The following is a 21569-nucleotide window of genomic DNA, read 5'->3' as shown; positions in this document are numbered from 1 at the left end:
AGTTAGGAGTCCCCTGAGGTCCATTTATCATGCGGCGGCTCTTTCCTTTGCGAAGGAACCAGCTATGCRCAGGACATTGGGTTACCTTCTTTATCCTTCCTCTTTCGCTTAGCATTTAATGTCAGTAAAATTAAAACCRGCTTTAACAGTATTTGTAGTTTTTCCATTGGGTTTTGCTGCTCTTAGGGCCTGCCTGCTTTGATACAGCAAATAATGCAGCAGCTTAAAGGACTTCACTTGAGAATAATTGCATCAATAGAAGTAAATTAAAGAGGTATTTTTTCCACTTGTTTAGCATTGATTTTAAAACACTTTTCAATTGTCGTGGTTAAAACTGTTAATCCTGTAATGTTTTAGATAGCACGTTTTAGACTAAGTTCAAAATATGTTGTTGGCTTGACGTTAATGTTGTACTGCTGCGCTCCGGTCAAACGTTACCCACTGCTGCAGATATTTTAGGAGACAAAACTTGAAYGCAAGTTGTGTTTGGTTTAGCGTGCTCTTGTTTGGAGAGCCAATATTTGTCAGCACCGAGTATAAAGCTTTGCTCGCTTTCTTTTGATGCAGACCATTCTTGTCTCGGGCAAGGAACCGTATCTTTGCGTGTGTTTGCAGAACACCAGGCATGTCCGCAGCTCTGTATRAATAATATGTGGAAATGCTGGTGGCACAGGTGTTGCCACATTCACTTAGTGCCATGTAGGATACACTGACAAAAGCTTTGCCTTATTTCCTGCGCTGTCCCTGGCAGCTGCTGAAACTAAGCTCTTGTTCCTGTGATTAACTCTTAAGATGAGACATGCAGGGCAGAGAAGTCTGACTATTACTGACCAAATAGGAGAGAAAGAAAATGCTCGATTCCTCCAGCAGTACTCAGGATAAAGCTGATCAAGGATGACGTTCAGTGGTTATGAAGAGAGATCACATCAGTCACGGAGATGAGACTTGGAAAGAGGGATGTCCCACGCAGCTAGATCCTAAATGACATAAAGGGCTTTGCCGGATATTTTGGCTGATAGAAAATGATAGCCAAGGTGGATTTTGAAGGATTGGGTCTGCGGTCCTGCCTGACAACTGACGTTATGAAGTAGAATAYGCTACTGGCCGTACTGTCTGCATCATCTTCAGTGGTAACCTGAGTAACGCCCTCTGGAGCATCTCCGCGTTCAGCTCTAACTGGGAATTCTGTCATCCAGAAGTACCTGAAAGAGGCGGGATGTCTGAAGGTGCTGTTAATAGTGTATTTGATAGATTTACAGGGTAACACCATCAGTATGGGTGTTGCCTTCGTTTGACTGATATTTCTTTAGGGTAGTCAGCTGAATTGTAGAATAACTCTGTGCCAAAGGGGTGACTTTGTCACTGAATATGACCCATAATGTTTACAACTCAATAATAATAGTGAAATATTTCAGTGAGGATGATGCAGCTGGAGGAAGAAGGAATATATAACGAAAGGCAAGTTGTGTTCTTATTGCATTCATGAAGACTTGAGAAGTTAATGCTCTATCTGCTTTTGAGGAGCATGGAATTAACATTTCCAAAGTTCTTTGCAGCCTAATGGTTTATAGAAAGGCAGATTTACAGCATCAGTCAGGAATACCTGGTATCAGTTGAAGGGTAGACCTGTACCTTTTTTTAGTGTTARGGAAAAAGATATATCCCTTGAAGCATAAGGGATATAGATATCCTGAAGAGAGTCTTGATCTTCTAGAAATTCTAAGTTTAAAAAAAATAAATAAAAATAAAACCTCAAAGCAAATAAGACCAGGGAAAACCAAATAATCTGGCCCATATGTCATTGTACTGTACTACATGAGCGTAATGCCATTCGCTTTAAAAGATGAGCAGCATCAAACTTCTAAAAGTTGGCAGAGTCATTTGAGTACATTTGAATGCGTTTGAATTGAAAGAAGACAATAGGATTTTATGTTGTTTTTCTCACCCAATATGTTGTCTATTTTTTTGATTTGTGTTGGTAAAAAGAAAAACGTTTATGATTCTCCATATAATTAATCAGAAGTTTCTCTGCTGATGATCGGTCTTAAATGCAAATAGAGACAATGTACATAGCCATTAACAATTAAGGTTGCATGTGTAATGTTGTATTTCTGTATATTTTTATATTAAAAATCGATAGGTATTTTTGAAAATCAGTCATACATTACAGGATCATGTAGATATTATAGACTTTTAAGCTGACAGGCTAAATCATCAAGAACAACATCTCTGTTTTCTATTTTTTTTTACCCTGAACAATCTTATATCAGATGCATGTAGAGTGATCGTGCTTTTAGAAAAATGCTGTAGCTGTGGATAGCTAAAGAATACTTCAGAACTTGGGATGTTCTATTGTTTTATCTCTCAGGGCCAAAAATCTTTCAAATAAGAAAATATGTGCCATTACTGGTCCGATACTAAGCGTAGCGTAGTGGGTTTGTTGCAGGAAGGGTGGTTTGATGCCTGATGCTGCTGGACGTAGCGCTTCCCTCGCTAGTGCCGGTGTGTTTTTGCTTCCGTTCTCAGCCTGGCTTTCGTTACTCTTCCTTTGCAAGCTCTGTTTTTGCTTTCCCATTCTCTGCTTTTTCCTCATTTGATCTGGAAGGAGCTCTCAACCACGTTTGCAACTCGCTCCCCTACCGCCCCGTGCCACGTTGAGTCCATTTGAACGACCTCCCTGCTCAGATCTGTTTTCCAAAAAGATTTTTTTGTCATGGCCCTGATAGCATATCCTCAAAATTCAGCCCAAGGAACCTGGTTTTCCTGTAGCCTTTGGGGGATTATATATTAAAAAATGCATAAGCAATAAATCTTTTTTTGTGATTCGCAGCAGTGGCAGTGCACGCTACCCTCTGAATCCATCACCGATTTCATCGGTCTCATTTTATACCTGCTTCTGAACTTGTTTTAAAGTATCTCTCTCTTCATCACTGTATAAAGGGTACGGTACTTTCTCATTTAGCTAATTTTGTCTGTCTCCAGGAGTGAGATCTGTCTTGAGTTATTAAAAAGTCCAAGTGTTTCATTAATAAAAAACCACACTTATTCCTAGCAGTTTGACAAAATCAAGTCTCTTCCAGCAATCCTTACTCAGCCTTCAAGCCCTTATGCTTTCATAGATATGAAAAGAGATCCAGAATTACGACTGTGAGATCTTAAAATTTTTAAGAGATCACGAAACTTTGTCTTAGGCCTGGGAGTGTAACTGCCCTGAGGAGGAGTACGATATTTTGACAAGAGATGACAAGTGTGAAAAAAACAAAACAAAAAAGCCCCCAAATGTTAAATTACTGCAAGTTTAGTTAGGTGGTGTTTTGTAATGGCAGGTTCCCCCTGGAGATCCCGCGGATAAATGGTGCACATATTTCAAGGTGTCTTAGTAGGTGCCTTCACAGAGCAAGCTGGTGGACAGCTATTGGGAAAAGAAGAAGGGAGGAATAAAACAGATATAAATAAATAGATAAAAATAGACACCTCCCCTCCCACATTTTTTACACTACAAAAAGCCCTAAATATCTCTGAGTATATTCCAAGGGTGAAGCTCCAGAGCGGAGCTTGAAATCAACCCTTAGCTGCTCTCAGTGCCTACGTTTTTGTATCCAGAGGTTTGGAAGAAGGCTATCCAGCGCTTGCGGTAACGTGTTTTCCATTGCTAAAATTAAGGCTGAGTTTATTGTATCCTAAAGGCAAGATCTTTTTGCTGATGTTGATAAGATGAAAAGGGAGAAATTATTCTGAATACGTGAGGTTAATGTATTTGGGGCTATATTTTTGTTATAATTGCCTAACATTTTTCCTCTAATCTTTTGTAAATAAAACCACTAACCTTGTTATTCCTGGCATAATTGGAAAAAACCTCATTAACGTTATTCAGTTTTTTAAAGAGTTTAGGACAACAAGCAAGCTGTAAATCAGCCAATCTAACTTTTGTACCGAGAAAACTGGATGTTAAGGAACAAAACTACAGGATGTGTGGATAGATTTGATGTAATGAAGTGTTACAAGGTATCAGCTTGACTTTGGATATTATGTCTTAGAAAACTGTTAGAGTTTCCTGAAGGGGTCCTGGAGCATTTGACCAAGGAAGATCTCGTAAATGTGGTATACTTGGATTTTCGGTAAATTCTTCTTAAGGTCATTTAACCAAAACTCTCAAAGCAAAAGTGTTCCGAATAAGAAGGAAATTTCTCTCACGAGTTTAAAAGCTGGTTGAAAGGCTAGAAATGAGTTGTCCCGTTCATAAGGGAGAACATACTATCCGAGCCCCTTGGGGACCTGTGCTGGGACCTATAGTGTCCAAGTGAACTAAGATGATGATGAAAACCGAGGAGGAGGAATCAAGTGGAAGAGTTTGCTCTGACCTCTGTYGTTAGCCGGGGCAGTAAAGGGAAGGTTGGACGTGAGCGAGTGCAGGAGAAGAGTTGCAGTGGCAATAAAGTGTGATTTGCTATGCGGTASCAGATGAAACTCAGTGCAGATGAACGCAGAGCAATGCGTATGAGGAAAAATGGTCCTAATTATACATAGATAATAATGGGCTTTAAAGTAGTAGTTATCACTCAGGAAAGAAATCTTGGAGCTGCTGTGGGCAGTTTGCTGAAAATGTCTGCTCAGTAGCTCTTAAAAAAAAAAAAAAAAAAAAGAAAGAAAGAAAAAAAGAAAAGAAAAAAAAAAGAAAGAAAAAAAAAAAAAGCTAATCAAATGTCCTTAGGAAAGGAATGCAAAACAAAACAGAAAACAGCGCTGTGCCATTGTATACTTCCGCTGGGGACCCTTTCTAGGTATCAAGGCAGATGACAATTATGATCAAAGATGCGTAATGACTTCCACGTGAAGAATGATTCAAAAGACTAGGAGTCTGGCTTTGTTGGTAGACTGTTATGAGAGAGAACCTATAAAATCACAAGTGATGTGGAGAAGATAAACGGGTCATCAGTGTTTACTTTTAATCACTGCATTGGAATCAGAGGCCTCAAATGGGATCAAAGATATTTAAGACCGAAAAATAATTTTTTTGCACAATGCAGAATTAAATTGTGGAACTCACTGGCAGAAGAGGTTGTGGATGCCACAGGTTTGTACGTGTCCAGAAAGCAATTAGAGAGAACCACAGAGGAAAAAAATATCTGTGGATGGTTGTGACACAGCTTCTGTCTCGAGAAGTCCTGAGCCACGGACTAGGTGTGGGAGAATGTAGTAGGAGAATCATTCTACGTATTTTCTCTTATTCATCTTTATTAAGAATCTGCTACTAGTTACTGTGAAATACAGGTTCCTGAGCCAGGTGGACTTTTAGCCTGACACGGTGTGTCTGTGCTCAAATGCAGTAGAGCTATGCTAGTTTATACCTGAAGATATAAGAAATGTGAGTGGAACTCTGCTTTTCATTTATATAACATGTCAATGAAGCTGTTAGATAGCGAATGTGATACAGTAGCTATACTGAGTGAGAAGAGACGGAATTGTGATGCTTAAATTAATAATTTATATCTAGAAATAGGCTTGAACTTGAGGAAAAATGTTCTTCCCCTAAGCTATTTTATTCTATTTTGAAAGTAATTCTCTGGGTTTAAGTTGTTTTATTGATAAACTCCTAAATAGGTTGCAAAGGAAAGAATATTATTTTTAGAACTCATATTTACTTTTGCATGGAAGACAGTTCTTTCATATCTTTTTTCTTCTCTTTCTATAGTGTATTTCATAAATGACAGCTTCATCTATGATGTATCAGAAGACTGTGTAAAAATAGAAGTTTTTTCAAATGTATATTTTTATATGTATTTTAACGCAAAAATAACTGTTGCTGCCTAACCTGGCCTTCTAAATATAATTAAATGATTTTTATGCATACTCTGAAGAATCTTTGCCTATATCCTTGCTGACAGCTACTCCTGATTTTTATTTTCACAGTGGTACCCGGTTGGTCACCTCCGACTTCCGGAGGACGTGCTGYGTGGGACTGCTCGTGGCACTCGTGGGGCGCTTTTGTGGCTTCTGCCTCCGTGGCCAGCACAGGTAGAATGTGGGGTGTTAACAGGTATGGGGTTATCAAAGATTCTTCATTAACTGGTTGGTAGCTTTGCTTAATAACTAGCGTCCTGTGTTTTAGCCCAGCGAGAGAGAGACGTCTAGCACCAAATTTTGGGCTTCACATTAAGTACATAAGCGGGTTTGTAGAAGTGGATGCAAAACAGGCCTTGATATGATTTAATAGACAAAGACTTTACTAAATAGAGAGCTGGAAGGACTTAATTTAGAATGGTGCGAAGAAATGTATTTGCTTTTATTTGGCATCTAAGACATATATGTATTATTTGGCATCTCTCTCTCTGTATATATATTTGGCAGCTTACATACATGTATGTTTTTTTTTTTTTTTTTTTTAAGATCAGAGCTTTACGGAACTCAGATACTTTAAAAGAACTGAGCAAAAACTGATGCCAGTTTTCTATATTGTGTTTCTAGCTCATGAGTATATACAGGTTTTAATTTGAAGCTGGACAAATGGAAATTTATTCATTTTATGTTTTGGCAAGGTGACTATTAGTAAATCAGCACGTGTCTCTTTATTATTCAGGCAAAAGGACTCTTTATGAAGGTGCTTCTAGAAATATTAGCTTGTTTCTGCTTGCTAATTAATTACTGGTTTCTCACCTTTCTGTGGTTATATTTGAGGCGATGTACGTTGATTACCATGCAACCGAAGGGAATGCGATGGAATTTTGTTCAAATTGTCTATTCTAGGCTTCTGTATCACTTAGGAATAGTATTACTGGCACCGTGGTGTTTCTGATTTTTAACAACCAAGCCCACAAACAAGTCTCCAGTCTCTCTTGTGCTTTCGCTGGTTCTTTATGATCTAGTCCTAATGGATTTGCCATTTCCTCTCGGTCTTGTCCTTCCTTCATTGCACTCGAATGAGGTGGATTTCTCCTCCGAGCTTCCTGGCCGCAGCAGGGAAAGAAGCTTCTCTGAAAAAAAGCAAGGGAGGCTTTCTCCTTTCCTTCCTTCGTTCTGCCTAGCTCCCTGCCAGTCTGCTGTGAGTGCAGCAAAAATCCTGCCCCAGAGTCCGGAGCCCCGCTTGGGAGCAGGCTGGGTGCCGCTGGGGTGCCCAGGGGTTCTGCGGCGGGAGTCTCGCACTTCTCCGATGGGCATGGCTGAGCTGAGAGCTTTCTAAAATGTATAATTCAACCACGTAAGGACAGATTTTTTTTTTTTGAAAGCTAATTAAGGCTGCTTTGGTAGCTGATATGGAAAACAACTGATTTTTTTAAATCATTTAATTGCATCAAATTGTGAATTAAGAARGAGTTAAATGATTTTTTAAAAAGTTGTTTTCCATATTGGCTGAACAACGTATCCTTTTATTTACCTCTTTCTTAGAAGTGGATGAAGTATTTTGACTAAACTGAGAACAGCTACTATAACAGAAGCTTGAGAGAAAAATTCAAGTTTTGTAAGATCTTAGACAAAGCAGTTAAAGTTTGGCAAAGTTAAAAGCAATTGAGAAACGGGTTTTATAACAGGAATTGTCAGCCAGTTGTGATAACAGATGATGCTACCACCCTCGCAATCAGTAATAAGAATTAATGGTCAGTGTGTTGTTTAAAATGAAAACACAGGAAATCTATTGTACTGTTGCCTCTTTTCTTAACCTCATGAGGCTTTTTTTAATACTTTCATCATCTTTAATGACATATTCATGACCTTTAACAAATATTACTAAGAATAGCTTTAATTTTTTATCAGGAGGGTTTTGAATTTGCATAGGGGAGGTTTTGTTTAGACATTTTAAAATAGGAAGCTTTTGTAGTCAGAGGGATCAAAGCAAATCTTCATCGCCAACCCATGCCTCCCACTCGTGCTCATTTGCAACTCTCATTTCTACCTTCAGCATATCTGATGTGCACTTTGCATTTGAAAATAAAAGAGTAAGGAGCACAGCCGTGGTGTGAAAGGCTGGCTATCAGCATGTAATTATGGAAACCTTAAGTCATGCAAAAAAAAAAAAAAATCTTAGTGGCTAGAGGGAGTTTGAGGTGGTATGAAAAGGAGTCACAGAGCAGGAAGGAGAAAGGCCTCCTCGCTGGGCTGCCTATTTACATTACATTAGCGAAGTGCAGAAGACAGTTGAGGCTTGTTGAGCTGGCGTTTTGGTGAACGGGTAAGATGTGCCGCAGAAAAGGCTGCGTGGGCCAGTTTGTGCAAGATGAGAACAGTGGGAAAATTAGGCAGCCTTGAGGAGCTCCTGTAAAAGGGGATTTGATGGCAACAAAGCACGGCCGTTTCTGAGATTGCGACGTGCAGCCTAAGACCCGATTCTGCAGCTGGATCAGCTGCAATAGATCCGCGTCCCCATGCGGATGGAATTTGGGCGAAAACCCCACGGAGTACATATGGCAGGATACATAAGTAAGGGAAAGCTATTCAGAGATGAAGCAAGCTGGGAGTTTTCCTATCAAACTGTTAATTTGCTGGTGCTTATGTGCAGAAATGCCTGCAACGCGGCTGGCTTTGGCAGCGTTGATTGCCAAAGCAGTTGGATGAGTTGGCCAACGCTAATTCTAGGTCTTCCTAGGAGAGTCGCCCATAAATGTGTGGAGTGCCTGGAGTCCCCCGTACCAACGCAACCAGCTAGGGCTGGCTACGGTAGGGATATCATATAAATACGTAGCCTCCTTCAGGCTCTTTTCACAGCCTGGGTGCGTACAACAAAACCGGGAAGGCGGAGCAGGCTTTACTGCAAGGGTTTGCGATGCTTCGATAAACTTCTTCCTCTTATCCTCGCCGAATATGCGCTTATCTAGTCGCTGCCTTTGAATTTGCCAAGTGGCTGCCGGTTGCCGCAAGCTGTCTCCGAGTAGGGGGCAGAGCGCAAGATAACAAGCTTGTGCTGGGATAGTMATCAGCGATCACAGTTATTCTGCTTAATCGAACGATAAGTCCTTCCCACTAATAGCAAGCTAACAGTTCATAAATGAGAGCTTTCTGCTCCCTTGATATAATACGTTTGGATGGATGCCTGCTTTCGAACTGAGCGCTCCTGGAAAGCATCATATCAAAGTATAAAGCATGCAAGATAAATATCAAAGCTATTAACTGTCACCTTTCTAAAGGAGGGACATAAAAAAGAAATGCTACAAATACACATATTTCTGTCATGAGTAGTTAGTCGTCTTTTATTTCCAGAAGTTCAGCTTTCATAAAGCTGTTCTGTTTTTTATATATTAGAAACATGCTTTTTTAATCAGTAAACATAACTTTTGAAAATGCCTACAGCAGATGTCTGTGTGGTTGAAAACTTGATGTCAGGAAAATGGGGAGGACTTATTATCATTATTATTATTATTTTAACTCCCTCAGAAACCCTAAGATGCAACTTTTCACAAGCGTCAAATGCCTTATTGGCATCCAAAGAATACAAGGTGTGGTCCAGCATTAAATATTGACCAAGTTGAATAAAAATGGATGCAAAGTGCAAAGAGTTATAATAAATAGCGTCATTGCCTGTCAATGGTAAGAAAACTCAGCTTGCTTATTGCTTCAGTTTGGTTTTATGAGGAGGTGAAGCAGTTGCTGATCCCCCCCCCCCTTTTGCAATGGAAATAATTGACAAGCATTTTTCTTTAGTGTAGGTTGGAAGGGTCTGTCATATACCTAGCCTCGAAAGATGTTTCYGCCGTAAGGATAACACGAGGCAGCTTTGTAATTAACAGCGTTCTTCTCYGTGGCGCCTTGGGTGCCCTTCACCCAACCCAGACCCAGTTTAAAGGTCTGTTCTGAGCTTAAAAAACAAAAGTAAACAAAATCCTGCAAACAAGCAAAAAACCCAGGAGCTTTCTTTTCTCCCTAAGAGGCAGCCAAATGTTATGAAGAAACTGCTGTGTTATTGAAGCATTTGAGGGAGTCTGTCTTCTGGTTTTGGAACTTCTTGGTACCTTCTCCTGGGAGAGTTGGCCACTTCTAAAAGAAATGGAAAAAATGAARACGGTGGCATAGCGTCTATGGAGAGAGGAGAAACCAAAATGCCTGATTTATCTGCCACGATTRAAAAAAAAAGTCCAGGTATGTCTGCTCTCTTCAACGTTATCCCATCTTGGTTGTAATTAAAAGCAGCAGCTTGGACAGTGGTGGACGGAAGGAAGAGGTAGGAAAATGAGATTTATAATTTGTAAACCTCTTTTTATTCACAAGCGTAACTCAGATTGAAAATATATAGCCAGCCATGTTAATAGCTGAGCAAACAGTTCCGGGATTGTTTTCTCTGACCATAAATCCGGGGCTGTCAAAGTCATTTTGGCAAGATTAATTTCAATTATCCAGCTATAAATATCATCAGAGATTCACAACCTGATCTCTGATATGCAAATCAAACTGAACTTCATAGATCTCATGTAAACGCAGGCAGTTATTTAGTTTCGCAAACATGTGCTGCGGACTGTGTGTTAAACACAGAAATTGTTATTTATGCTTTAAGAAATTACTCGCACCAAAGTCAGAAYGTTCAGGATTAATGTGCAAGTTTTCTTCTCCAGTTTATCCGTTATATGGTCATTGGACAAGTTCTTCATTTTTCTGTGGCTCCTTTCAGTAGTGAAAGCGTGGTGGAAGCGGGCAGCATAGAGATGTCCGTCTGTCCTGTCCTGTCCTGCAGCAAACCACAGGGTGGATACCTGCCTGGGAGTCGGCACCATGGTGCTTTCAACCGGGCACTTAGTTATTTCTRTTCTTTTTCCTTGAACACAGTAATGATTGTCTAATGCCCTCAAATTTCTCCCATATTGGAAGCTTTATTGTAAAATTAAAAAAAAAAAAATTGTTTACATTGATTCTTAGTCAGTGCTAATATTCTTTGGTGCCTTTTTTTTCAGGCGCCAATTAAAGTAATCTATTGTGATCACTGGTAATCATTCTGTACAGCCACTAATTTAGTGTCTTGTTACTAAGGTATTAATATTCTTTTTTTTTATTTCTTAATATACAAAAAACAGTTGTTGGCTGCTTCTCCTTTTCTGTGTCATAACTGGCAATTTTCCCTTTATCTAATGTATCTATATCACGTGTAGAAGTGAATTTCTGGTATATTTAAATAATTCCTATTTTTGTTCTTAATCCTATGTTAACATTCTTCGTTTCTGTTGTTATTTGTTAACATTTTATAACTGCTGATTTTCATTTTGAATCTTTTCACAAGCGGCATTTTGAATTTGGGAAATCCAGAGGTTTGTAAACGTTTAAAAGAAGTTAAGCAGAGATGGATTTTGTTTAATTAGGAGCTCCTAATCATCTCTAGCTTTCCTYGGAGCGATACCGTGTAATGATGACGCCCGCACACTTCTTCGTATTAACCCATCTTAACAGAGCGTACAGTGCGAGGTAAGAGTAAATTGATTTAAAACAGCTCTTAGGCTGGTACCGAGTGTGTCCGTGTTGGGGATCTGTAAATATCCCCTTTGAAGGAACTCCTCAAGGTTGCCTGCCGCGTTTTTACGAGGCCTGGGCCCGCATCCCCAAATTTAGCCTTATGGAAGAGCTCCGTGAYGTGTTTGTCAGGACGAAAGGACAAAGCTGAAGCTGTGAATTCTCAGGGCAAAAATGATATCTAAAGAGTCGCTGCTCAGCTCGGGGCAAAGTATACCCTCATTTTTGTGTGTTGTAAAGATGATGAATCTTGAAGTGTAATACTTAATCAAGAGGTGTGCCTTGACCCCGCAGCGTGAACTTCTTTAAATCAGGTTACAGAGCTAGTACAAGACAGCAGGCGTTGATAATGAGAAATGTTTAAGTAATGTCATATTTGCAGGTGCAAAAAAAATCAGACAAGCCTATCTTAATTCTTGTGAAATGCCTGAGCTAGGTAAGTGAGCAAAGAGGTGAAGTGCTTTACTCAAGGCCACGTAGTGAGCTTCTGTTGAAGCTGCCGTTGGAAATGCAGCTTTTCGTTCCTTGGTACCATTAAAAAAAAAAAAATCAAAATGAATTGCCTTCCAACTTTCTTGCAAGGTGGGAAGAAGCAAAATCAGAATTGTATTTTTATTAGTAGTAGGTTATGAGAAACATTTCCCTATCATTTAAACAGTGTGGTAGTAAAGCAATGGTTTTATGCTAARCTTCTTTGCAGTTGCATAGCAGTGTTCAAAGAATACATACATACAGGAATTAAAAGCATCTGCAATTAGCAATATTACAAAGACTGTCCGCCRGCGTGCTTCATGGCAGAAGCTAATCTCCGTTGGGGATTACGTAGAAACGTTCCTCCCTGGAACTGTACAATTAAACATTACAGGATTTTTGGAGCTTCCCCTGAAATGTCTGTATTGGTCACTGCTGGCTACAGGTCTAGATAAATCAATGYTCCCTGGGATTTTTCACTGGAACTATCCACAGCAGCTTAGCTCATACATGAGAAGCATACTTCTGGCATACTGGCTAGGAAAAACTCATTAGATGCTCAAGTATTTTTTTTTGTTCCCGTTGCCTTCTGTCAGCCCGGGGCTGCACGCGTTCCTTAAACGATGTAGAGCTGGCTGCCGGATTCCTGCCGGCCAGCAGAAAGCTTTATTTGTGCTTGACCTCCTGCAGTAATRTGCTCTGCCTTAGGTGGGATGCTTTTCTACCTGCCTTACCTCACTTGTCCAGATGCCTCCTAGGTTCACTGCCGCCTAGTTCCTGGGCCGTGCGCGTTATCTAGGCAATGCTCAGGCTTCCTCCCATCAGCTCCTAACCAAACCAGCTGGCAGGTCCAGCCAAATTCGTCYGCTTTGATCATAAAAAAATGTAGAAGACTCTTTTTTCCTCAGTCTGACAACGCGCAGGTTGAACTCCTCGTCTTATTCAGTAGTGAGCCGTTATCGTAGCTTCTGCAAAATATTGTTCGGATCTTGACAGGACGTTTCTGCTGTCCTCCATCAAGTATTCATATGCAAATAAACAGCTTTCCAGCATGTTTTAAGTGCTAGTAGAGTGTTTCACCACATCCCAGGCTCATTATTGAGTCGTTTTCTGTCGTTTATGTCACGTTCACTTGGAACTGGTAGTCTTTCCTTTACTCAAAAAAATTAATTGTACCAAGGGAGAGCAATTCGCACAGCGGTAGAAGCTGTCAGATCTTATTAGAGAAGTCAGGGAAGACAGCGGTTCATTAAAACGAAGCCTTTCAGTCATCGCAGCCGGTTTGATTTTTGGAGTTCAGGCTTTGCATAAAATCGTATGTTGTCAGATTAGTTTTCTTCCAAATGCTGGAAGTCTTGCCGGCTACCATGTGTGTCCTGTTAAAGCCAACTACGTTCACCTTTGATTAGCTTCAGCTGCAATAAGAATGCCAGTCACATACCAACCTTTAACTGACGACTTCTTACAGAAAATGTCTCCTGGGTGTTTTACTGAAGTCAGAAGGCACTGAATTGCCTTCGTACCTTCTTCAAATGTGTTTGAATATAATACAGGCCAACAGTATTTTCTCTTCTCAAACACAATTTTCAAAAAACCTAGGAGCTCGTTGCTATCCCAGATTTTAAATTTCCCAAAATGGTGAGACCATGTAGATGTAATACAATTTCTTTGGTATCATTTGCAGATTTTTTACTGTATAATTACCACTGAGATTTGGCTCAAAGGCTATAAAGCTTTTATCTGAAAGGTATACGCCTTAAGACTATGAACTATTTACAAAGTCAGCTCTGAAACTTCTTGTGAAAATACTGTTTTTTTTTCCTTGTATCGATGGAGGTGARGTTCAAGATCAAGAGACCTGAAATGTTGGCATCCTCCTTTCTGTGTTTCTGGTATTCAGAGCAAGTTTTCTGATATGAATTTAGACAGAGTATCATGCAAAAAAAAAATCTGGTTTTGGAGCGGCCGATGTGTCTCACAGCTAGGAAGCACTTACCCATCTGAAAGACAGTTTTTATGCATCTATCTACTGATCTCAGAGGCTGCAAAAGAGTGGAACTGTTGGAAACCTATTAAATATGCATTAGAATTATCCAGATGATGCTAAAAGAATGAATTCCTTTGTATTTTAGTATCTCTTTCAATCATATTTCTCTCACAGAAAAAAATCTAGATAACAGACAGGGTCTTACTACTGAGACTGCAGTAAAATGTCAAAGAAATTTGTGAATTATTTAATACAGAACAGATAGTCATGGATCATTTTCAGTTGCATAGAGGGCATAACAGTTAGCTGCAGAGTGTGAAAATAGTTGGAGTTATACTGGAATCTATCCTCTGAAGTTATACCTCTCATCTACATAAAAAAAAAATGTATTTGATCTTCTACAGTTACGTTCTTTTGTTTAAAAAGGTGATTTTTGTAGACTTTCATATCAGGCAGTATTTTATAGTAATATAGGTCTGTGCTAACTGCGTTAGGAAGATGAAAATAATGGCTTGAGCACGAGCCGTGTAATACTAGGGGTAAAGTTAACAGCTTAGTGCTCTGGGTTGACAAAAATCCAGATCTGAGCATGTGACTCTTTTACACGCTTCTTACCAGCTTAATAGTCGTGATTTGGCAGTATTTGGCACCTACAGCAATAGTACGAACTAAGATCTGAGCTGTGGGGTGATAGATTTTTCATGGTCTATTGCTGGGGATAGATTTACCGCAAGCAGATCGTGTCACAGCTTCTGGAAGTAAAAAGCCGGGACTGGAGTCCTAACGACTACTGATCTCTCAGCTTTCCTCTAGTCTTAGGTGTTAAGTACCCTGGGCTGGCTTTGGGCACCAGAACTTGAGATCCTTCTCACTGACTTTCTCAAGAATATGGTTTTAAATGTATTTGTGTGAGGAGCTGGTGGCACGTGTCCGTGCATGTTAAGCCAACAACTTTTGCATTTGCAAGTTTGAGATCAAAATGAGGATGATGATATCCCACCTCAGCAGGTAGGTGTCCTACTTCCTCCAGCTGTGAAGTGCCGAGTTCGTAGAGGAGCTGATATGATTTCCCCCTCTGAGTCCCAAACTGTTGCGATTTTCTATCGCACTGAGGTCGGGTGCTTTTTGAAAGAACTCAGAGGTGCTATTTGCAAGTTTRGGTTGGCCAGATCTGCCTACATTGATAACTGTTGGATGTTGTTTCTGTTGTTGCTCAAGAGTGAATAATTTCCTGATAACTCAAGTATTTTCAATTAGCTATTAATTAAAGCAGGAACTGGAAACCAGATCTTTTTTTCACTTGGACGCACACTCTGAACAGGAGGCTGTGGCTTCACGCGTTAGCTCTGTGAAGATTTAATTATGTATAAAACAGATTCAAGCAGCGGAGGTATTGCGCCCCGTGCCCGGCAGTCAGGACTCTCTCCCCGTGCGATGGGGGAATGTAYGTTGACGTCTCCAAAAGGAGGGTGCTAATTTAGCCCTTCGCGCTCTGTGTCTGCGTGGTTTCCTGGTTGCAAACACCGAGCCAGTCCCGTGGTTTGCAACAACGATTGTGGAAAATGCRCAGAGCAAAAACGCGAGCACCTGTAGCTTAGAGCGGTCGGCCAGGCTTGGTATCCGGCACTCCAGCGGCTGCGTATCGGAGAGCCGGGAACGATGCTGGTTTTGTTGTGGCTCTGCGTCTAAGAGCGCAGCAAATCCATTATTCATCCCATCTTCCCAAGTTCACAAAGCCGTTGAAACAGTGCTGCAGAGCTCCTTAGGACTGCCACCCACTCAAAATCCATTTTGTTTGGACAAATAAAGAAACTCGGCACTGAAGAAAACCAATTTGAAAACACACTGAAATCCATTTTCTTCACTTAAATATTAAAGTGCTTATATTTATTGCATTGCAGCCATGTTGTACTGCTTTCAGAAAGGATTTGCTCATTTAATAGATCTAAAAGAATTTCAGTCGAATTTAAAATAAGGAAAAAAAATTAACTAACGTAGGACAGGAGCAATGCTGCTTTTTATGCAGTGAATCTCTACTTGGTAGATTAAACCTGTCCATTAATATTCTGTGTAACTGCAAGCTAATTTACAGCAATGCTGCGCTAGCCCTGGCTCTCTTAGTCCTCTATGGTACTGCAACCGGCTGGGGGCTGTGTATTTTAGCCTGTAGCATTTTATTTAAAAAATGAGAAAGACTAAGGTTCCTGGTTTTGCAGTATAGTAATAAATAAAAAGGGATGTGTTTTTTGTGGGGTGGGGTGGTGGTGGKGGGGGAGTCCTTTAACATTCACCTGTGATTGCATTTTTGAATTTGAATCTGTAGGTTTTTCTTTGCCCGTTAGTTTCATTAAGGCATTTTCTTTTTTATAGCAGAAAGAGTAATAAGGCAGCTCCTGGTAGAATAGTTCACAGTGTACATATAGTTCTGGTGCATAACTTGCTTGTGTATGTTTAGCAAGCACAAAATTGGTGGAGTTTTGTTRTGTGTGTGTTGAAAACTGTAAATTACCTGCGTTTCTCTACATGATTCTTCCTAAATACATGTTGGGAGTGATAGAAAGATGTCAGTGTAATCTCAGATAAAGAATTTAAGAAGCTGGTGGTATTAAATTACAAAGTGCTGCTGCTTTTTTTTGTCCTATATTTGATTTCGGTGCTATACAGCAGGACCGGCAAATGGAGGTAAACTAAAGGACTGACTTTTTTTTTTGAGGGCTCACACCCAAATTAGACTAAGTTGCTTTTATAAATGCTTTGTGGATGCACGTGTCTTCCCTAGACTTCTGCTCGTCTCCTCCTATAAAGCTCTTGTTTCGGTTGTTCCATTTTGTCAGTAGTTTTATGACTTTTTAGCTTTTCTGTTCCGAAACATTGTGTTCTAGTAACGTAACAGTGAAAAACCCACGTGCTTTAATACCGACTATCAAGTAGCCATCAGAAGCCCTAAGCCCTCTGCTTGCCGACTTCGGCCTCACGCCGGCAAAGTCACATCCCCAAGTTCTCCCTTGGATAGATGGTAGCGGCGCTCCCGTCATTTAAGCTGCCCCCAGAGCTGTACCTTAAAAGAAAAAAAAAAATTCTGGGAGGTGTTTGGAAATCCATGGGAGCAGATCTGTGGGCACATGGTCCCACTTCTGAAAGCCCCTCGAAGTATCTGACTGATTATTTAGGCATCCAAACACTTAAAGCATCTGAGACTCAGCTTTCTCAGGGAATTTTGGAAATCTCATTCCTGAATTTGTATAGATTGCCCCAAGATGAACTCAGAGTCAGCCTTGACAAGTTATTTTAGACTTTTGTGTTCTAGTAGTAGCATTTTATTAAGTGTGCTTTTATATGCRATTATAGGCTTAAAATCCTATAAAAAGCTATTTATTATTCCCTTTGTCAGTGTCTTTTCACGAGAAATGGATCACATCAGCCTCAAAGTAAGATGGAACGGTTCTGCAGAAAATGTTATTCCAGTGTAGCAAGATTATATGGGCTGCAGGTGGGAAGAGATTCCTCAGTGGAGTGTTTGGAAAATGATCTGAATGAAATTCCTCAAAAGTTCTTTGCTGGCAGGTTTGGGACTAGGAGCGCTCATCAGGCTTTCCTCCTGCRATTCGCACAGGAAGGGCTGAACCAGCTTCTACCTTCTGAGCATACATACCTATATTAAGAATTTAGAAACGTGGGACATGGGGAAGTATGGCAAGCTATTGGAGAATCCTAGGAGGGATCACGAGGAGGGAGGGAGGTGCTGCTTCTTCCGCTGCAGAACTGCTGAGCAAAACCCGTGCTGGTTCTGCAGCCCTTAATGATGACTTAAATGGTTTAGATCTATTTTATTATTACTGAGATTGGGCTTATCTGATTATCTAGTACCCAGATGCCTTGAGGGAATAGGAGATAATTGTTTAATAAAATAGGGCTGTGGTTTTCAATAAGGCCTTAGTGGCTTCTGCTGCTCTCATCTTTAGCTGTCCAACAACAACAAAAAAAAAATCCCTTAAAGAAGCTTGGTTTGTGGAAAGGTGCTGAGCACTTAGAGTCAAAAAAATAATATAAACATCGCAGTGTAGTGTGCACTGTGTCCCTGGATTACTGCCAGTAATCCTGAGCTAGGTGGTTATGCCTGCATCTCCCTTGCACTGTCCAGGAGGCATCTCAGAGGAAAATTGGGTTCCAGTCCCTGTCCTAAGGACTGAAATAGCATTTTATTCAATAACTCTGAAATACACGGGTTGACCTGGGAGTGGGGACCGCTTCAGGTCTTGTCACTCTGAGTGCCCAGACCATCAGTCTACAGGAATCCTAGTTTTTGGCTTGCTGAAGTGGTTCTCTCCACTCTAGTTGAGACTCGATAAAAGTCCCGAAGGAGGAGCACTGAACCTCTTCCTTAAATCTGAATTAATTTAAAACATGACTGACTTCTAAAATAAATAAAATTGGACCAAACCCAAGATGCTTCTTTTTCAAGTAAAGTAGCTGAAATAAATTATCAAAGTTGCTTTGGAAGCCAATTTCAATGGGAAGTGAGCTTGTGCAATGACTGTTGTCTTTAGCCGAGAATGCCTTAYGCCACCGATGGCCAGGCTTTATCTAGGGAGATTTTAAAGGAAATTTGACAGGATACAGAGTTCAGCTGAATCTACGTGGTAAAAGATGATGGAAAATATATTATAATCTAATWTGAAAATATACATGCTATCTTGCAGAACTTATTATCTCAGCTGTYGTCCTTTCTGGACCAACTGAAATGTTATATAAGTTCTCGTCTTCTGCTTAAAGACAGGCTGGAAAGTTGGGACCCTTTTGGTGCTGTGAGCGTTGGACCAAGGTTTGCAGCTGCAGCGCTCAGGCTCTGCAGGCCTGAGAAAAAAAAAAAAAAAAAAAAAAAAAAAAAAAAAAAAAAAGAGAGAAAAAGAGAGAAGGATGGGTGTCTCAATTTGTGCCGATCATTCACTTGTTGGCCTTTCTGGTGAGATAGCTATGGAAGTACTAATTTCTGTTGCCATTTTTAGGCTAAATTTTGCAAAAAGTGATGTACCTTCTGGTTGTGGTCCAGCTGAATGTTTAAGGAAATACTTGCATGTAAGGATGTGGTTAGTTCCAGCTCTCATCTCTAAAGGACTCTGCAGCTTTGCTACGTTGGTTTAGAAATCAGTATGATGTTGTAATTGTGGATGCTGTTCTTTTAGTACAATGGCACTCATCTTGGGTGCGYGCTATGATTATATATGTTTAATCATATTGCTATAAAACCATACCATTAACTGGAAAAGAACAGAACAAAAACATTTTGTAAACCTTTCTTAAGTCTTTAGAGATCTGATGCCTTATTGTTTTCTTTTATCTTTTCTTTTATTTCATTTCAGTTTCATACTGAAAACCTTTTCCCAAAGCAGAAAATACAAATATTCTTAATTTCTTACATAGCACTTGTTCAGAGAAATGTAAGCCATTATGTAACTAAATCTTCATTATGATAATTAACAGATTTATTATTCATGTTTCAGGCCAAAGAAAGGAGACAAAGACTATTGCTAGACACTGTTATTTCTTCACACCTTTCAGCAAAAGCCTAAGTAGAATGTTAATAATTTTGTAATTTGCACTTCTCACTCATGTGAAACGCRTAAAATTGTTGTCAGTCATAATTCACCATTTTCAGTATTTATCAGAATAGGTCTGAGGTTTGAATTGTATTTGAATCAGCCGAAGAAAATAAGAATGTAATAGTTTAAATTCCTTTTTTTCAGCTCGTGCTAAGCAGCTCTAACAGGAAAAGGTACCTGCGAAAGTCTGTTGTTGTGTAAAGCCCCAATAACCACTACCCATGTGTGCTGTGTGCAGAAACGTGCTCGATAATCAACAGCAGAAAATAAGGGTCTTATTAGTTCTCAGGATAGCATCAGGCAGGCAAGTCTGTGTTCAACACCATAGCAACCAGCGTGTCCTTAAAACTTTGCCTTTGTGCTTTTTCTCCCAGAGATTTTAATTTTTTTTTCCAGTATCTCACTAGTAGTGGAAGTTTCCATGCACTGAATGAATATATRACTTCTACTAAAATTACGTGTATTAGAGCTCTTCCAAAAGTCGTGTSTCTCCCCAAATAAATACGACGTTGTAATTGCCTTCCCTTCTGGTAATATATGTTCTGTTATAGGAAATTGAGACAAATAAGCAATTTAGCTTGAAAGGTAAGGYGTGAAGTTTTGAAACCTTTTGCCTGCGTTTATAGAACAATATTTCAAGGGCAATGATTATTTTGAAGTTACTCAACTTCACTRCARAAGAGAATTCAGCTTAGAGTGTTGCTTTTTACCAGTTAATTATATTCTTATTAGGGGGATTCGACCAAATGCGCCTTACTATTAGAACCCACCCRAATCTGAAGCTCGAGCTATTAGACYRCGTTTAATGCAGTGCTTTGCCCTCTTTTTCCATTTTGCACGTGCTTTTTCGTAATCTCCGTKTTCTCAGGTACGTGCAATTTTCCCTTTGAGGGTAGCATTTACCAAAAAGGCTCTTTCAAGCCGTAGAAAGGGGCCAAAGGAATTTCTCGAAGCCGCGTTGGTGGTTTGAGTTGGCTCCCATTGCTGCTCTCGACAGTTACCCCTTCTGTTCGGCCCCCTGTAGAGTTGTAAGGGGGGAAAGGACGTCGCCCGATTTGCGAGGAGACGTTTGCACTCGGAGAAACAAGCTGCTGCCGCTTTTCAAACCGCGTGACGAATTTAGCGAGCAAGAAGAAAGCGTAGCAATTAATGACGGCTAAYGCCTTTTTAATTGAAAGAAGGGATTTCTGAAGCATTGCAGAGCATCGTTGTTTTAAGGATAGGCGTGCAAYGGTTAAAGCGTAAAGATCCTGAGTTTTCGTGTTTCTCGTGACCAAAAGCTGTAACAGTATCTTATTGCAGCCTTGTAAACTTGCCGAGTCAGACCAGTAATATTTGTTTATATACCCAGAAAATATTGCTAAAATGGTAGTATCACCTGGGACTTCTTTCTCTCTCAGTTATCTCTCGTCGCTAGTGGCAGAAGGGAAAGGAGAGGAAGACGAGGGCCGAATTTCACCCTTCGTCTTACCGGTGAAGTYCGTACTGCTCCAGGGCCGGCTCGCCTTTCACATGCTCGATTTACTGCGCGCTAGAGCAAAAGCCTCCCGTGGTGATAAACCTGGCTCCCCTCCCGTGCCCGGTGGCGGGGCGCCCGCCGCGGGAGCAGGACCGAGACGCCGTGCCGGCGGGCGTCTGAAAACAGTAACGTAAAATGATTTCACTTCTGAGACGTAAGAACTCGGGACCGGGCTCTGTGAGCTGCCCCTTGCCAGAGAAACCCTGAATTAACCCAAATTCAGATGGTCCACAAGTGCTGAGTATTAGGATAAATTTCCCATAGAAAGATTTAGTTAATATTTTCTTTCTAAGTATTTCTAAATAGCAGAGAAGAAAGATCTACRTTTTTGCAGAAATCATGGTAGCTTATACTTCGGCGCTTCATTTTCAAAGTCGCTATTTAGAAAAAGGGCACAAATGAATATTCAGCATTTGAAGATACCCTCGCTTTAGTGAAGATAAGTAACAATTGAGTGGCTCTTACTGACAGTATCAGACTTTCACATATCTTTATAAAGATAAATGTACTTTATAAATAAAATGTCCCCACATGTCAGTATCTTATAAAATGTATTACATTTAGTGAAATA

At 40.2% G+C, this 21569-nt stretch overlaps 1 protein-coding gene across 1 annotated transcript in view; it reads left to right on the top strand.

Moving 5' to 3' along the window:
• The window catches only part of SPAG16 (sperm associated antigen 16), a 355243-nt gene that overhangs the window by 205195 nt on the left and 128479 nt on the right, over positions 1-21569 (top strand). Inside the window, exons 13-14 of the mRNA XM_085299542.1 lie at positions 5028-5074; positions 5911-6037. Of these exons, the coding sequence (XP_085155668.1) occupies positions 5028-5074; positions 5911-6037 (174 nt within the window). The remainder of the gene's footprint in view (positions 1-5027; positions 5075-5910; positions 6038-21569) is intronic.

Source organism: Rhea americana, unplaced genomic scaffold, assembly GCF_003343005.1.
Source record: "Rhea americana isolate MKP2758 unplaced genomic scaffold, rheAme1 scaffold_15, whole genome shotgun sequence".
Lineage (NCBI taxonomy): Eukaryota > Metazoa > Chordata > Aves > Rheiformes > Rheidae > Rhea > Rhea americana.
This window is presented reverse-complemented; position numbering and strand designations above follow the sequence as displayed.